This window comes from Echiichthys vipera, assembly GCF_963691815.1.
Source record: "Echiichthys vipera genome assembly, chromosome: 8".
Taxonomy (NCBI): domain Eukaryota; kingdom Metazoa; phylum Chordata; class Actinopteri; order Perciformes; family Trachinidae; genus Echiichthys; species Echiichthys vipera.
In genome coordinates, this window is record NC_139833.1 from 1,750,918 (window position 1) to 1,769,712 (window position 18,795).

General features: G+C 48.1%; 1 protein-coding gene and 1 long non-coding RNA gene across 2 annotated transcripts; one reads left to right on the top strand and one right to left on the bottom strand.

Annotated features, from left to right (window-relative positions):
- Window positions 1–141: 141 nt before the first annotated feature.
- tp53inp1 (tumor protein p53 inducible nuclear protein 1) lies at window positions 142–12,650 on the bottom strand. Its single transcript, XM_083918848.1, has 4 exons — window positions 12,451–12,650; window positions 8,259–8,657; window positions 3,782–4,292; window positions 142–3,700 (listed from the first exon to the last, which is right to left on the bottom strand). The coding sequence occupies exons 2-4, from the start codon at window positions 8,497–8,499 to the stop codon at window positions 3,478–3,480; spliced, it is 975 nt and encodes a 324-aa protein (XP_083774974.1). The 5' UTR covers window positions 8,500–8,657; window positions 12,451–12,650; the 3' UTR covers window positions 142–3,477.
- Window positions 12,651–14,078: 1,428 nt separating this feature from the next.
- Window positions 14,079–17,487, top strand: LOC310950738. Its single transcript, XR_014593301.1, has 3 exons — window positions 14,079–14,210; window positions 14,480–14,629; window positions 17,326–17,487. It is a non-coding gene; the product is annotated as an uncharacterized lncRNA (long non-coding RNA).
- Window positions 17,488–18,795: the final 1,308 nt, after the last annotated feature.

Consider the following 18,795-nt stretch of genomic DNA (forward strand, 5'->3'; position numbering starts at 1 on the left):
GTTCATGATGCTCATGATGCTGCGTTCATGATGCTCATGATGCTGCGTTCATGGTGCTCATGATGCTGCGTTCATGGTGCTCATGATGCTGCGTTCATGGTGCTCATGATGCTGCGTTCATGATGCTCATGGATGCTCATGATGCTGCGTTCATGATGCTCATGATGCTGCGTTCATGATGCTCATGATGCTGCGTTCATGATGCTCATGATGCTGCGTTCATGATGCTCATGATGCTGCGTTCATGGTGCTCACGATGCTGCGTTCATGGTGCTCATGATGCTGCGTTCACGATGCTGCGTTCATGAACACTGCAGAAAAAAATAATCTTCTGAGCTTTAACGTCCGTCCTCGTTTTGGGACTGCAAAGAAATTCTGAACGTCTTTTAAAAGAGGATTTCATCGACTGTCGGTGCGTTTTTAAATGATTTTTAACCTGAATATTTCTTGAACGAGTGAAATAGTGACGGTCTGACAGAGGGCTGCAGGATTAATCACAATCCTAATGAAAACATCCCTCTGAGCGAAGGATCACGGCGCCGCAGAGACCCGTGAAATCACTCTACCATCATTTTAGTACATTTTTTAAATGAAAATGAGAATAACGATCATTTCCCTCCACTTATGTGAATCTTATCAGTCAAAACATAAAAATATTGTTGTTTTGAGATCATTCGACAACAATAAGAAGCAGATGAGAGCCACGCGGTTGAATCACCGCGCGGCTCTACTTTCCCGCCACGGCCGACGCATTAAGAACGTTATAAAGTCGGTCGCCTCGTTGCTTCAGAGCGCCGAGGCCGAGAACCGTCAACAAACACACACACACACGTGAAACATCAGAATAATCAGCATCATAAAACGAGTGAAAGGTTAAAAGGTCGTTGCTACTTTTTTGGTTTAAATATTTTTTAACAGTTTAACAAAATGTAACTAATGTAAATAAGAAAAGTTAAAAAGCATAAAGAACGTTTCTAAACACGGCGTCCGCTCAAAGATCGGCTCGTTCACAGTCCGACAAACGGGAAAAAAGTCCATTATTTCTCACAAACACGTGAAAAAGGCGCCGGAAGAATCCGAGCGCGCGACAAAAGGATCATCGGCCGTCAAGTAAATCTGCGTTTCCCTACGAGAGTGAAGGTGATTGGTTGTGACCCTGAGAAGTTGACTGCAGATTCATTTCAGATCAAAACAACAACAATAACAAACATCTGTTCTCTGTTCCCACCGGCGTCACACGAACACGACACATCGCACGCTAACGTGACCACACAAGCCTCCGCGGGGACACCGCAGACGCGTATACACCCACTTCATACTGATATGTAATTTATTTTTGTCTTTTCAAAAAATATTTTGGAAGTTTTTTTTGTTAAATACATATTTTTGTTGTTTTTATTTGTTTTTTTAACGTTTCTATTCAAAGCTACCGTTAAAACAAGGCGTTAGTGATTTTTAACCCAGTCGTTTTTGACTTTTACTCTTTTTTTTTTTTGCTTTCCAAAAAAAAAAAATATTGTGAAAAAGTTTCTGGATTACGGAGTTTCAGAGGCAGGTTCGGCCGGCGCCGCAGGTTCGGCCGGTGCCGCAGGACGAGCGTGAGGCCGAGGTCGCTGAGTTTACGAGCTTCACGTCGGGCAAAGAAAAGGAAGAATCCCGTCAGAACGCTGCGACGCCGCGGTGGCTTTTACGTTTGCAGATCTTCGTCCGGGCACGGAAACAACAACGAGGTCGAATCCCCTGAGAATTGGGGAGCGAGGGAAACCAAAACTCTGCGTCTGAGCTGCTACGGTTCAGGTCGCGACTCCTGAAACTCTCTGCTTCACCCCTCAAGTCTCACGTCAACTTTGACCAAATGTTTGCATTTAAACGTAAATGCACGCGGGGTGAAAACTGCTGGCGTTAGCCGCCGCTATGGCGAGAAATAAGAACGCTGAAAACAATCAGAGGCGGAGATATTCGGACTTTCACGGCTACGTTCACTTTACAGGACTCAAAAGATCTTTCCGACCGTCGGTGAACGGATGTTTCCAACTCTCACGCCCCTCCCCCTCTACCGCCGAGCTCCTCCCTCCCTCCCATCGAGTGCTCGTCAGTGCACGTGCACCAGATTAAACGCGCCTGTGTCTTCTCTCATCAATAAACAGCATGAAGCACACGCTACATGGAGGTAGGCTGGCTAACTTACTCATAGATAGCAACTGCTAACGTCATTTAGCGTATGCTAGCTTGAGGCGTGTGCCTGTGATATCGTAACATGCGTGGGGGGGGGATCTGTGGCACGACTGTGAACTGTGCTGAGTGGACACGATGATACCAGCGCGAACAAACAACGGGCAACGATGCAACTTTAGCTGAAAGTCCGTCTCCGCCCCCCGGTCACGCCAGTCGACAGACTGCTGTTCAGTTCATTTTCTGTGACCGGCGTCGGTGGAATTAACACGCTAACTAGCTAACTAGCTAACTAGCTAGTAAAGCTTCATGCACACAGAGAAGAAAGTGCGTCTTTGTTCGGCTCATATTCTGTAACAGGTGAAGCGTGAAAGTGCGATGGAATGCGCTCACTGGTTACGTAGTTCGCCGTCACTCAACCAATCAGGAGGACGAGTCGATGCAACGGCGTTCCAGCCAATCACAGCACAGCAGGGCGAGAGTTTAGGACCATGAATGAAAGTGGGTTATCGATTTTTGTGTGTGCTTGCAAATGTGAACGTAGCCTTCTGAAACACTGGAGACTACATTTCCCACAATGCAACGTATCTGTTCGTCCTCATCATGAGCACAGGGACAGGTTTGATTCAGCTCGTGGATGCTGTCAAAGGGCATTCTGGGAAATGTAGGAACTCCCTGTCATGGGTAAAAGAACAGACTTTTACTGTGTCGGATCATTTTCCTTTAACGTTTCGTAACGTTGCTGCTTTCGTTTCCCGCGCTGATCAAACGCCACCGCGTTCGCGTTCGAGTGATTGTGGATCTGGAAACGTCTCGTGTCGAGTCACACGACCGGCGGCGAAGAGCATCCTGCCGCGGCGCGAACCTGCCGCTGAGTAAAGTGACCTACAGCATTGATTCTACACGTTCAGTTGTTCGTAAACAACGAGAAGAAGAAAAAAAGAGAGAGAGAGAAGGAGAAAGAAGAGAGGGGGTCAACTCTTCTTCGCTGTGATTAGACACAAAATGGTCGAATTAAAACATGGCGGACGGGGGGAGGGGGTCGGGGACGGGGGGAGGAGGTCGGGGGCGATGACCTCCGCGTCGACATGAAGGACGAGGAGAAACTTTCCACCCACTGGCGTAACCGGGGACACTGCTGGTGTTGATTTCTTGAGGTTGGCCAGTGTTAAGTTCCCCCGCGCTCCTGATGATGATGATGAAGGTGATGATGATGATGATGAAGGTGATGATGATGATGATGATGATGATGATGATGATGATGATGATGATGATGATGATGATGATGAAGGTGACCAGGACGTCTCAGAAGTTGAGGTGTCTCTGGCTGGGCTGGTGCAGGTGCACGGTGCCGGCCTTCGGGGGGCGCAGCAGGTTCAGGCGTCGCAGGGCGTTGCGGGACAGCGGTTGGGTGCGTTGGCCGGCGTTGCCCACGCACTGCTGCAGGAGGCCGGCGCGGGCGGAGAGTGCCGCCGCGTAGCAGGCCGAGTGGAGGCTGGAGCGACGCGGAACGGCCGCCGCCTCTGGTCTGCAAACAGAAAATCAGTTATAATTGAAGTTTTAATCAGACGCTAAAGACATAAGCGAGATGGTCCCGTCGGCTGGTTACCTGTGACGGGGGCCGTCCAGGGTGCGTCGGCCCTTCTCCTTCCCGGCAGAGGGCGTCAGGGCGGCGGGCGCACCTCCGGGCAGCAGGCCCAGCTCCAGGGAGTCGAGGGAGCGCGGCAGCAGGGGGTCGAGGGCGCGCCTGGGGGGGCTGTGGTGGGCGTAGACGGACATGCTCGGGTGTTCGATGAGAAGGTTCTCCAGGGGGCTGGTCTCCAGGAGGACGGGCTGGCTGCCGCGGCCCGTGAAGCACGGCGGCGGGGTGACGAACCAGCTCTCCTCCAGGGAGCAGGCGTCCAGACGGAGGAACCCGCTCTCCTCCTCCTCCTCCTCCTCCTCCTCCGCCCCGCCGTCGGTGTCGGCAGTGGAGTTGAGGGAGGTGCAGGAGGCGTAGCGGATCGGGGGGCTCGCCATAGGGGAGGGGATCATCACCAGGTCCTCCTCCTCCTCCTCCTCCTCCTCTTCCTCAGGACGAGCAGGGGATCCGTCGCCACACTGAGCTGAGCAGGCTTCAGCTGCAGACACAGAAACACCAGTTTATTAAAAAGGCGTTGTGGCGTCTTTGTAGGTTTTGCATCAACAAGCGGAGCCGTCCGTCTCTGACACTCGTAACAAAGCGACAGTTTCCTGAAACTAACTCAGAAACTAGACCCAGACACTGTGACCAAAACAAAACACTATTTTTTCCCACTTTTAAACTGTTTTTCGAGACATTTTCACCCTGTTCATTGATAAACCCATGATGTGGCTGTTGTTGTTTTGTGGCTGTTGTTGTTTTGTGGCTGTTGTTGTTTTGCTGGCGTAGCTGAAACTTCAGGTGTGATTCCTCCAGGGTGCCAGCAGGCGGTGCTGCTCCACACGTCCCAGTGAAGCTGCAGCCTGCACGCATGATTCTGACCCGTCTGATGAACCCGTCCCTCACTGACAGGAGCTGCTCCCCTGACTCTCATGCTCCCTCTGCACCGAGCTGCTCCTGCTGCTCCCCTGACCCTCATGCTCCTGCTGCACCCCTGATCCTCATGCTCCTGCTGCTCCCCTGACCCCAATGCTCCTGCTTCACCCCTGACCCTCATGCTCCTGCTGCACCCCTGACCCTCATGCTCCTGCTGCACCCCTGACCCTCATGCTCCTGCTGCTCCCCTGACCCTCATGCTCCTGCTGCTCCCCTGACCCTCATGCTCCTGCTGCAGCCCTGACCCTCATGCACCTGCTGCACCCCTGACCCTCATGCTCCTGCTGCACCCCTGATCCTCATGCTCCTGCTGCTCCCCTGACCCCAATGCTCCTGCTTCACCCCTGACCCTCACGCTCCTGCTGCTCCCCTGACCCTCATGCTCCTGCTGCACCCCTGACCCTCATGCTCCCTCTGCTCCCCTGACCCTCATGCTCCTGCTGCACCCCTGACCCTCATGCTCCTGCTGCTCCCCTGACCCTCATGCTCCTGCTGCACCCCTGACCCTCACGCTCCTGCTGCACCCCTGACCCTCATGCTCCTGCTGCTCCCCTGACCCTCATGCTCCTGCTGCTCCCCTGACCCTCATGCTCCTGCTGCACCCCTGACCCTCATGCTCCTGCTGCACCCCTGACCCTCATGCTCCTGCTGCACCCCTGACCCTCATGCTCCTGCTGCACCCCTGACCCTCATGCTCCTGCTGCCCCTCTGACCCTCATGCACCTGCTGCACCGAGCTGCACCCCTGACTCACATGCTCCTGCTGCACCCCTGACCCTCATGCTCCTCTGACCCTCTGCACCGAGCTGCTCCTGCTGCTCCCCTGACCCTCATGCTCCTGCTGCACCCCTGACCCTCATGCTCCTGCTGCACCCCTGACCCTCATGCTCCTGCTGCTCCCCTGACCCTCATGCTCCTGCTGCTCCCCTGACCCTCACGCTCCTGCTGCACCCCTGACCCTCATGCTCCTGCTGCACCCCTGACCCTCACGCTCCTGCTGCACCCCTGACCCTCATGCTCCTGCTGCACCCCTGACCCTCATGCTCCTGCTGCTCCCCTGACCCTCATGCTCCTGCTGCTCCCCTGACCCTCATGCTCCTGCTGCTCCCCTGACCCTCATGCTCCTGCTGCTCCCCTGACCCTCATGCTCCTGCTGCACCCCTGACCCTCACGCTCCCTCTGCTCCTGCTGCAGCCACAAAGCCGATAAATCACAGCGCCGCGTAAACGTGACGACCTCCGGCTGCACACATCTGTCTGAGAGCCAACACCTGGATCCAGCTTCTGCTGATTCACAGGAAGTGATGGAAGGAAAGACGAGGACGACGAGGACGACGCAGCAGAGTGGAGACTAAAAACAGCTGACTCAGCAGATGTTTGGTTTCAGTTCTGTTTAAGGAGCTGATGTTTTTCTCCAGCACGGCAAAAATAATGATATTTATGATGATCTGTTTGTCTGTCTGTGTGTCTGTGTGTGTGTGTGTGTGTGTGTGTGTGTGTGTCTGTGTCTCAGTCTATCTGTCTGCGTGCGTGCGCGTGTGTGTGTGTGGGTGTCTGTGTCTCTGTCTGTCTGTCTGTGTGTTACTGCGTGATGACGTCATCAATGCGTGTGACGTGTTACGGCGTGATGACGTATAGGCAGCAAGAAGCATTCTCCGAGGCCCAGGTAGTGTGAGTACAAACGGGCCTGGAGGGGGGGACAAGGACCCTAAAGCACGGGGCACGGGACGGAGGCACAGTGGGAGGGCGCCCTCAGGGACAGGATTGATGATCTAAAGAGTGATCAGAGTTCTTCACATGTGGGAACTCCGTGTGAACAGGATGTGATAGAATATCCACGTGTGTTTTCCAGACGTTTAGGATCAGACGGGATTTCTGACATTCTCCAGAATAATCAGTGACATTCAGACTGAGACCTCACGACCGAACAGGGCTGCTGCTCTGTGCCCATACAAGTCCGACTCCAGCTCCACCGGGTCTATTTTCTCCCTCCTCTGGTTCCCCGGGGCTTTTGTTTGGCGCGGTTACAGCTCGACGACCATAAACTGCATCTGCACCCTCCCCTCCCTCCCCTTCCCCGCCTGAAACACTCTCACGGCCGTGGTAATCTGAGAAGTGGAGTCCAGAGCGGCGGGTGAACGTCGGGCCAACGTCTGTTTTGACTGGAGTCTTTTTCTGATCTCAGGGGACTTGGCTCGACTCTCGCCCGCCATTAAAGCAGTCTCAGGATTAACGGCGCTGAGCTTCTCCACACCGCTTCAGTTTGTGAGCGAGCAGAGAGTTCCTTCATGCACACATCCAGTTTTTAAAGATGCATTTAGACGCACGTGTGTGCACACATTTGACATTTGAAGCAAACCTTTCTTTCTTTTATTGTTTTAGGGGCGCCCTCCCACTGTGCCTCCGTCCCGTGCCCCGTGCTTCAGGGTCCTTGTCCCCCCCTCCAGGCCCGTTTGTACTCACACTACCTGGGCCTCGGAGAATGCTTCTTGCTGCCTATACGTCATCACGCCGTAACACGTCACACGCATTGATGACGTCATGGCGATGCGTGGCTTTGTTTCCAGATCTTTCCGTAGACCTCGGAGTTTTTGTGCGTCTTGTCGACTGTTTTTGAATCTTTTCATCGACCAAATCTGCAGTAAACACTCCACCTCCGCATCACACCAACGTGAACCTTTCACCGCCATTGTTTGAAATGTCCGCGCATGGTCCCTCCTTCTTTTTTCTATGTCCCAACAGGCGCACAGGAAATGACCTCAGAACCGCCGTAGGCCTCGTGCTCGTACACGTGCGCGCGCTCGTGCTCGTACACGTGCAAACGTGCTTTACTAAAGCCCACCTCTCCCAAACGGGCCGTGGACGGCAAGCGTGCCGCAGCTAGACGTGGAGTGGTTGCACTCACACTGGTCAAACGCACTAGGCTTGACCCGAAAAACCTGTTTTGGCGCGGTGCGGAAGGACAGTGCACCCTAAGTCTCACTTAGTTATCTTCTCTGACAGGACGCCTGCAGACGTTTGGTTATCTCTACATCACTCTTCTTCTCTGGGTCGGTTGTTCGCGCTAATGTGCCGCAGCACGCACGCACGCACGCACGCACGCACGCACGCACGCACGCACGCACGAGTGAAGCCAAAACAGGTTTTAGCGCGGCTGGCTGTTTGGTTTCGGCGGCGCTTGATTTCCATAATATTTGATTAAACGCGCGGCTCTGACAGTGAAGCTGCAGAGACTCAGAGGGAGGGCGGGACATCCAGGCTGCGTCTTTGTTTGATTGACGAGTTGCAGAAAGACAACACTCACGTCTTGTGAGAGCTGAAACTCTCTGAACGAGGCTGTGAGTCGCAGACGAGACGGATCCACCTGAGGGCGAGCGTCTGCCTCTGCGCTGGATTCTACCTCTCCCCGTATTTACTCCCTCCGTGTGTTGAGTGGTTTGGGAAGATGTTATTTACGTTGTCTGCGGGTTTTTGCAGATGTGATGATGTTTTCACACAGCAGGTAAAGACAGGCGAGCGCGTGACTCTTACCCAGGTAGTTGACCAGGATCCAGTCCTCATCGTCCCCCTCTTCCTCCTTGTTGTCTCCGGCTCCGCTTCGCCGACTCAGCTCCTCCACGTCGTCCCCGAACAGAGCGCTGGCGAACCTCTGGAACATCCCTGGACGTCGTGCGGAGGAGGGGGGCGCTGCGATGCTGAGGGGGGTGGAGGAGGAGGAGGAGGCGCGTGGCTCGGGGCGACGGCGGGGAGGAGCGGCGCGCACTTTGGTCATCAGCTGCGGGGGTCACGGCTGCAGGGGGAGGCTCCGGGAAAGGTGCTAAAGTGCATCAATGAAGGGCGTGGATCATCTGCGGGTCAGCAGGCACGGGCTGGACATGGCTCCACGTCGGGGTCGCTTCGTCGACGAGTGCAAAAGTACAAAAACGAGGCCTGACGAGAGGAAAGAGAGAGAGGGAGAGCAGAGATGAAGTAAAGCTGCAACATCAACAGTGTCTCATTCTACGGTCAGAAGCTCACAGAGTGGAAGAACGTCTGCCTTTAGCACATGTTTTGGCTCCTAGAGGACACTTTATGACACGTTCTGGCTCCTAGGGGACACTTTAGCACACGTTTATGCTCCTAGAGGACACTTTAACACACGTTTAGGCTCCTAGGACACTTTAGCACATGTTTAGGCTCCTAGAGGACACTTTAACACGTTTATGCTCCTAGAGGACACTTTAGCACACGTTTATGCTCCTAGAGGACACTTTAGCACACGTTTATTCTCCTAGAGGACACTTTAGCACAGGTTTATGCTCCTAGAGGACACTTTAACACACGTTTATGCTCCTAGAGGACACTTTAACACACGTTTATGCTCCTAGAGGACACTTTAACACACGTTTAGGCTCCTAGAGGACACTTTAACACAGGTTTATGCTCCTAGAGGACACTTTAACACACGTTTATGCTCCTAGAGGACACTTTAACACACGTTTAGGCTCCTAGAGGACACTTTAACACACGTTTATGCTCCTAGAGGACACTTTAACACACGTTTAGGCTCCTAGAGTACACTTTAACACACGTTTATGCTCCTAGAGGACACTTTAACACACGTTTAGGCTCCTAGAGGACACTTTAACACACGTTTAGGCTCCTAGGACACTTTAACACACGTTTATGCTCCTAGAGGACACTTTAACACACGTTTAGGCTCCTAGAGGACACTTTAACACACGTTTAGGCTCCTAGAGTACACTTTAACACACGTTTATGCTCCTAGAGGACACTTTAACACACGTTTAGGCTCCTAGAGGACACTTTAACACACGTTTAGGCTCCTAGGACACTTTAACACACGTTTATGCTCCTAGAAGACACTTTAACACACACACACACACACAAACACACACCCTTGTGCTGTGTTTTTTAAACCCACTGGTGAATAAAGAGTCGTGCTGTGTGTGCGGACACAGCTGGCGGGCAGCTGCTCAGCTGGTCTCAGTTCAGTCTTTTCATGGACAGAACAGAACAGGGGCCGTGATCAGCGTCTCTGTCTGAGCGCAGCTGCCGTGCAGAGCAGGAGGAGGGACGCCGGCTCCCTTTGGCACAGCATCCCTGGAGGAGAGCCAAGGGTGCCGCGGCCCCCTGCCACCTCTTTCTTTGGCCTCTCAGGCCACAAACAGGCGTCTGATTGGTGGAGCAACTCCATTAAATCTGTCCTTTAATGACACTTTAGTCGTTACTTCATGACACTTTAGCACACGTTCTGGCTCCTAGAGGACACTTTAGCACACGTTCTGGCTCCTAGAGGACACTTTAGCACACGTTTATGCTCCTAGAGGACACTTTAACACACGTTTATGCTCCTAGAGGACACTTTAACACACGTTTATGCTCCTAGAGGACACTTTAACACACGTTTATGCTCCTAGAGGACACTTTAGCACGTTTATGCTCCTAGAGGACACTTTAACACACGTTTATGCTCCTAGAGGACACTTTAGCACACGTTTATGCTCCTAGAGGACACTTTAGCACACGTTTAGGCTCCTAGAGGACACTTTAACACACGTTTATGCTCCTAGAGGACACTTTAACACACGTTTAGGCTCCTAGAGGACACTTTAACACACGTTTATGCTCCTAGAGGACACTTTAGCACACGTTTATGCTCCTAGAGGACACTTTAACACACGTTTATGCTCCTAGAGGGATTCACAGCATTCATTCCATGGACTGAGAGAAAAGAGAGAAACGCCATTCAAACGCACGCCCACATGGCTACGCTGCTCCTTGATGCTAACATCACTTTCATCTGCACTTAGCTGGAACCGCTAAAGCTAACGGCTAACGCTAACTGTCAGTCAAACTCCTCTAATCCTTGTTTTGATGCTGTGGTTTTCTGGAGGGGACGGGTTCAAACAGGCTCAAACAGACTCCGGCCTCCTGGAGCTACTGGGCCGGGTCTGACCAACCTGGCAACCCCACTGCTGGACTTCTTTTTTGTTGCTGCCACTACAATCTTGAGACTCTAGATGGAGCTGTTCTCCTCATTCTCTTTCATTTATAAAATATCTAATTAAAAAATAAATCTCCACTAAGAGACCTCAGACTGATATTTGTGAAAGTCCAAATGGCGGATTTTTTCAGCCAGCACTTGAACGCCTCACAACATTCGAATGGACGCTCGATCCCCGGCTGTGGTGCGTTCAAACTCACGTAAAAGCTCGTATTTCTCAGTTTTTCACTACACGCAGATAGAAAGAGCAAAAAACACCCATTTTTTTCTTCCTCCGCGGAACAAAAGCAGAAACTCCGCCTCTGTAAACACAGAGAACTCATGTGAAACGGGTTTGAACTGCAGGGCCGTCCCACCCGCGACAACAACAGGCTGGTAATCTGCTGCACCTGTTCCTCCTCCTCCACCCTATCAGGAGGGATAAATACCAAATATGAATCATGCATTCAGATCCTCATCTTCATCATAATCACCGAGCACAAGGGAAAGCTCTCCTGGGTGTGTTTTTTTATTGTTTTATAAGCGATTAATGACGTTAAAGAGGTCAGTGAGTCACGGCCGTGGCTCTCTGTGATTAATGCCGCAGATAATGCATCTGTTACATCATTATTTATTCATCCAAGTGTAAAAAACGCGCTTTAATCTGATCTAAGTGCGTGTAAACTGCAGGATTACACGATTAAAAACCACATTAAAGCAGATAAACAAGAGCTGACACACCTGCAGGTTTAAGCAGAAACATTAAACTCTAAATGTAACGGCACTTTTTAACTGTTAGCTCCATTATCAGCTATTTTGTGATCTATAAAATCTATTAAATATCCCTGTAATAACAACTTAATATGATATAAAACAGGGGAAAGCAGGAGATTTTCGACTTTGTGGAGATAATTTAAGCGGATGTTGGGTATTTGTTTTGCCAGATGCGACTTTTGCAACTAGTTTATTCTCATTTTAACAGTTTTTATATTTAAATGTTCTTATTAAATGAATTGCTTAGTTAATAAAACATCATATTATTGTGAAAAAACGACAATCACATCAAAATGACACCTTCAAATGTTGTTGTTTTGTTCGAAAAACAACACGAGAAAAGCAGCGAAACCTCGTTTAAAAAACGCTGAAATTAACGCGAGTTTGACATTTACGCTGCAAAAACGATCCATTATCAAATCGATTTTTGGTTCGTGCTCACGTCGAGGGACTGATCGATTAATCGGCGTACTATTTCAGCACTGATGCGATTCACCGACCGGACTGCGGGACCAAAACAAAACCCGGGTCCGATAACAAAGTGGGGCAGAGCGGACGGTTTTGGTGGTTATACAAGAGAAGGGGTGGAGGCTGTAACTGTACACCAGCTGGGCAGGAGCGACGCCCGTCTGCTCAACCTTTAGCCCCTGAAACACATCCTGAAAACACGGTCTCCTCCACACAAACACCCTCCTCCGCTTTCGCACTTTTACCGAGGAAAAGACGCGGAGTTCTGCAGCGCGACGGGCGCAGGATTAACGCAAATCCTGCACACTTAACGGGGTAAACCCGCACCTCAAAGGGGGTAAAAACGCATAAATAACCCCTTAATAAGCAGATGGTGTCTTCACTGTTAGTGTGCATTAAAGAGATATAATAAAACATAATAATTAAAGATGGAATGAGTGTGAAGAAGGGCGCAGGGGCCGTTAACGGACACAGAGGGAGAAACAAAGAGCTCACCTGCGGCACAGAGAGGAGGAGCAGAAGATGCAAACGGCTTTAAAATCCTTAAAAAATGAGGTAGACGAGTCACTTTTCGAAAAAATGGAAAAACTTTTGGTTTCTTCGCGGAAGAAATAAGATAAAAGTGGATTTAAGGGCCGCGCGCCGGGACTCACGGGCAGCTTTTCTGCTTCTTTCTCTTTTTTCAGTCCGTTTCCTCCCGACTGCTCCTTCTTTTGTTGTTGTTATGGAGCTGCAACAGCTGATCGCCCTGACGTCACCAGCAGTCAGCCAATGGGAGGGGCCGGGTCTGGAGCGGCTCGGCCAATCACAGGGCTCGTTACATCGCCCCCCCCTCCTCCTGAAAAGGACATGACTGGGCAAAGAGCTGCTGTTTGGGGATAACAACAGCACTGGATCTGGGCCTTTTCTCCGCTGCAGACACAAAGTTATTGCATAAGCACAACATCCGGGTCCATGTGCACGGTTTCCTGTTTTCAGAGTATTAATGTCAACATGGAAGTGGCACACGATGGCCCCGCTGAACGTTTACACAAGCGCCATACAAGGAAAACTATGAGAGGAGCTTCTTTAAACACATTTGACCTCAGTTCAGTTGGTTTTTATTGCTTTTAAGTCACAGAGAAGTGATTCAAACACAGTGACGGGAAAAAAAGCGTCCGCTCGGTGGAAAAACACCAGCGGGGGAGGAAATGTCCTTTATTCAAAGACTGGATGAGATCGTAGACGGGTTACGTTTAAACAACCCGAGCGAGAACAGGAGAGATTTAGAGGCGAAGAGATGCAAACGGCCACAAAGAGACAAGAATCAACTGCAAAGAGACTCAAAGAGACAATAAACAACTGCAAAGAGACAAGAAACAACCACAAAGAGACACAAAATAACCACACTGTAAATGCAAACAATGTCCTGACTTAAGAATAAATAGTGCATTTAACTTAATACATGCTAGTTTTTAAAGTTTACTTTCTTACACCGAGTTTTCTGCACTTTTTAACTGCATACTTGTTTCATTAAGTAATATGAACTGGATTTTTCTGAGTGAGTAGCATGGTTTGTGGTATGAGACGTCAGTTACACCCAGTGCGCATGTCCATTTCCGGTTAGCGCGCATCTACTACTGTCGGTAAACTCAAGCAAGCGGTCAAAGCCAGCCATGCACACGGCCCCGGTGCTCTCACGGAACGTTGGCTCTTACGGTGGTTTCGGTAAGTGTAAAGCTTTTGTTCGTAATCTTGTCAATATGATTTAATGTTTGGAATGAGAGTTGTTGGACTAAAGCCCATTCTTCGACTTCTTGTTGGCATGTTAGCCTATGTGTGTGTCTGCCCGCGCGTTCACAGAGCAGACGTTAGTAGCAGCTCAACATGAGCGAATCTGAATAAAAGTACTTTTACTCGGCCTTGAGCCCCAGTGTAGTGCTAATATGTAACATGTCTCCGCCGAGTCCTGTCTGTTAGCTGCTGTTGTTTGTGAGTTAGCTAATTAGCTTAGCTTAACGGGCTGTGGTGGGAGAGAAGCGTTATGTGGGGGGGGGGGGGGGGCACATTCAAATGAAATTATGGACACGGATATGTTGAATACACCTAGATAAAACATAGTTTGACTCTCATTGAATAACTACATTGTTTTTGATTAATGGTGTCACTTGGCACTGACTAGTGATTTTACCCAGTTTTGTTTATTTCATGCAGGTGGTATGAGACCCTGATACATACTAAAACCAACAAACCAACACAGAAGAAAAGGAGACAAGGTGGGCACCGCTTTCATAAAGAAATTCAAAATGCAGGTCAGATTAATAATGCTTAAGTAATACATTTTGTTGGAAGGAGTTTTTCATAGAACTGTCATCTGTTTTAATACACAACATTGTAAACATTATTGAAATAATATTAATCTGTTCATCATTTAATCTTGCTTAGATATGAAGGATATGTGAATACACATGGCTGTTAAAAATGACTTTTTAAAATTGTACTATTTAATACATTTTTTTACATTTATTTTTTTCTTTCCATATAGTGTACCTTAGGTGGTGTCTCTGGCAGTGAAGTTGTTGGCAGTTAGAAAAAAGGTTCCCTCAGTCACCAAGACTGTGTTGGCCACCAGGGTACCAGATAACCATCTTACCCATCTTTCAAGTGTCTACTGGAAGAGGGATGCAGTGGACGTGTAAGTTCTGCACTTTTGTCACTCCAAAAAGAGGCCAGCTATTAAAGCATTATAGATTAAAGCATGGTGGCTTCACAAGAACCTCCCCAATACCATGTCTTTATCAGCAGTGTATTTGCACTTTCAAATCATTTAATGCCCTGAAGGTTCATGTATCCAGATTTCACTCACAGGTGGTCAGTGAAAAAGATTATGTGCAAACATTTAATTGTCAAGTGTGTGAGTTTAACGAACCTTGCAGTGAAAATGAATTTTTTACTCATTTACGCAAGCATCTGAAGTTGATGCAGAAAGTGCAGTGCCCCTATCTGGACTGTGACTTTGAGACAAATGTCTACTCTACTTTTAATACACACAAAAATAGGAATCATGACCCGAAGTATTCTGCATCTAGTCTTCAGTTCAAACCAGGAATAGCTGTGCAGCTCTGTGACACTGAGGAGAGCACCTCTGTCCCAGCTGAACCAGTCCCAGCTGAAGATGTCACTAGTTTAGAAGAAGAGGATCTGACAGATGTTGGTGTTGATGTCAATGACCTCAACTCTCAACTTGAGCATAATTTAGCCTCACTTTTCCTGAAAATGCAGACAATACTGAACATATCTGAAAGTGCTCTCCAAGAAATCATCCAGCAAATACGACAGGTATTTCAACTTTCAGAACCCCTGATGTTTTCTGTGGTTGAGGAGATACTCAGACGCCATTATCCTGATATTGATAATGCTGTTGTTAAGGAGGTAGTCTGTGCATTGACTGACACAAATGTATTTTTGAAACACACATCAGCTGGAGGCTCACTTTCAACTTCCAATAGGAGAGCAACTTACATAGCGAAAGAATTTCTTGTCGTGGAACCTGTGGAGTTTGTCACTGACAAGCAGGGTCAAAATATAGTTTACATTCCATTGATTAAAATGCTTCAGGCACTGTTGAGCAAAGACGGTGTTTTAGACAAGGTTCTCACCACCAGCAGCTCTAAAGGAAGTGGATATAGTAACTATAGGGATGGTTCTCACTTTAGTGAAAATGCCATTTTATCAGAAGACGAATTCAGAATCACCCTGGGGTTGTATATTGATGACTTTGAGGTTGCAAACCCACTCGGAACATCTAAGAAGAAGCATAAATTGTGCGCAGTATATTGGGTTCTTGCCAATCTACACCCAAAGTACCGATCATCCCTTCATGCCATACAGTTGGCTGTTTTATGCAAGGTAAACACCGTTAAGGAGAAGGGGTATTATGAAGTCCTACGTCCACTTATTGAAGACCTAGCATCACTTGAGGAGAATGGAGTTTATGTTGAAAAGTTGGGAGCAAGCATTAAGGGGACTGTGCTGTATGTTGCAGCAGATAACTTGGCTGCCCATGCATTGGCGGGATTTCAAGAGAGCTTTGTTGTGCAGCGAATGTGCAGGTTTTGTATGGCCACACGAGAAGAAATCCAAACAAAAAATGTCAACTCAGGTTATTACATGCTGAGAACCAAAGATGCCCATGACAGACAGGTTCAGGAAGTCAAGCAGGACCCATCTAAAGTAGCACATTATGGAGTCAAAGGTGGATGTGTGCTTGGTGAAAACTTGAAATATTTTCATGCCGTAGATGGATTTCCTCCAGATATTCTTCATGATTTTTTGGAGGGAGTGGTCCCATTTGAATTGCACCTGTGCATTCAAGATCTGATAAAAAAGAAATACATCTCTCTTGAGACACTAAATCAGGCCATCAAAGAATTCCCATATTTCTTTTCTGACAAAACGGACAAACCTCAACCAGTTCCAAAGACATTAGCCTCAAGGAAGACGATAGGAGGGAATGGCCATGAAAACTGGTGTCTAATCAGACTGCTTCCCTTAATGATTGGGCATCTTGTTCCTGAGGGAGATGAGACATGGGAGGTGCTCATGGTCTTAAAAGATGTGCTTGAATTGGTTGTGTCTCCAAGATTCACAGATGAGTCTTTGTTCTATTTAGAGTCTAAATTGTCAGAGCACAGAGAGTTACTACTGAATGCTTTTCCAGCTTGCAGACTCCGTCCAAAGCATCACTATATCGAGCATTATCCCCACTTGACAAAAGTCTTTGGCCCTCTCATAGACATGTGGACAATGAGATTCGAAGGGAAGCACAAGTTCTTCAAAAAAGTCATCCATGAAACTCAGAACTTCAAAAATGTTCCCCTAACTTTGGCAAGGCGACATCAAAAGATGATGGCGTACCATTTGGACTGTGCTTCATTTTTTAAACCAGCACTCCAAGCAAACAAAGTCAAGAGCATAATGATTTCTTCCCTCCCAGGGAACATTCAAGACATTTTGCACCAAAGATGTGGTCTCCAAAACACAGTCCTGTCAGCTGTGTCTGTCAATATTGATGGAATGAACTATGCTGCAGATATGGTGGTTTCTGTAGGTTCATGTGGAGGGCTTCCAGAATTCAGACAGATTAAGCAAGTGCTAGTGATTAATACAGACATTGTTTTCTTGTGCAAACCAATGATTGCATGGTATCATGAGCATCTTCGTGCCTATGAATTGACACAAAGCAGCGCAGGCTTGGTTGCCTCTCAGTTGACTGAGTTCAATGATGTTTTTCCTTTGTCGGCATACCGAGTCAGAGGCACGTTGTTTGTTTCTTTGAAACATTACATATTATGCTAGCCGCACCAACTTTTATGGCTCTCTTCTTTGTAGGACTATGGAACAGAAGTGGCCAATCAGAGTCATCGTCACTGATTGTGACATTAGAAGAATCAGTCTTGATCAGAAACCAGACAACCTTGAGTCTCTTTTGGAACACTTGAAAGTTAAACTGGCACTACCATATGATTTCAAACTACAGTTTGAAGACCCACTGTTTAACAACGCCCTCTGCAATCTGACAGATGTGTCAGAACTGCCAGATCGAGCCACGCTGAAAATTATAAGTCTTGAGTCCCTCTCTTTAGTCTCTAGCATACTGTCTTCACCGAGCACATCTGATACAGAGATACTGTATACAAGTGAAGAAAAATCTCAGTTGATGAGGCCGGATCCTTGGCCGTCTGCATTTGATATTCCAGAATTCTCTGTGGATGTAAATTTCCGACTGAGACAGGGAGACCTTGCCTACATGAAGGATGGAACTCGGATGGATGTTTCTCGGGACATGAAACATGTGATCTTAGAAAGACTTGCAGAGACAATGTACAAATACACAGCATACCCCACAGAGGAAAACTGTCAAGAAGTGGCCTCTGCACTGATTGCAAAACATCCCTGTCTGAAAGAAGCTGGATCATCCACTGGATACTGTGGATGGAAAAATAGCATTAAGTTTAAGATGGGGAATTTCCGTACAAAAATGAGGAGATCTGGAATGGCCGATGTCACGGTGAATGGCAACAAGAGGAATAGGGATTTCCCTGAAGGAGCGCCATCATGTAGTAACATAAAAAGAGCAAAAAGAAGTGAGACAAATTTCTTGCCAAATTTTCCTGATGGTGAAAATGCAGATACTCTTGAGTCTGTTAGAAGACAGCTTGAAAGTGAAGCAATCAAAAGGCTTCCGGACTCAGCTGATGTGAAGAAAATGATGGACCAGACATTTTCTTTGCGACGTAAAGAAATCATGGAAGAACAGCCTCCAGTTAAAAGGATGATGGAACGCTGGCCTGCGCTGTTCACAGAAAGTCAGGTATGTCCCACTGACACTGCACTACACTGAACCACACCACAAGTAATAATTATTTTCATTGTAGATTACTCTGTTTCATTATTTGAATGATTAATTGATTTATCATTGAGTAAATCTGGTCATTACTTTTTGAGAAATGTATTGTATATGACATCCAAAGGACCTTATTTAGCTACCTAACCCTATTTGACTGTGTTTTATTGTTTCTTAAGGTGTTTGCCGAGTTCTACAGAGTCGCTAGTAAGAACCTCAAGAAAGACTTCTACGAAGCTCTAGACCACCATACCACTCGTCTCATTGACCTCTTCAAATCCAAAAAAGGAGTTGTCGGTCAATCACTTGATCACCTCCTCCAGCCAATCAATACACAAGTAAGTGTTGTTTCAGTTTCTTAATCATTACCACCTTATGGTAGAGTGCTTGCAAGCTTCAACTAGGCCTACAGCTGCTACTACAGTACAAGTAGTTCTTTAAAATTTAACATTGTA

What these genes read in the sequence shown, in the direction of transcription:
- tp53inp1 (XM_083918848.1), bottom strand. Translation starts at nt 8,499, where the DNA reads ATGACCAAAGTGCGCGCCGCTCCTCCCCGCCGTCGCCCCGAGCCACGC. An exon ending in GATCCTGGTCAACTACCTGG is followed by an intron (nt 4,293 to 8,258) that starts GTAAGAGTCACG and finishes CTGTGTCTGCAG; the next exon opens with CTGAAGCCTGCTCAGCTCAG. An exon ending in CTGGACGGCCCCCGTCACAG is followed by an intron (nt 3,701 to 3,781) that starts GTAACCAGCCGA and finishes TTCTGTTTGCAG; the next exon opens with ACCAGAGGCGGCGGCCGTTC.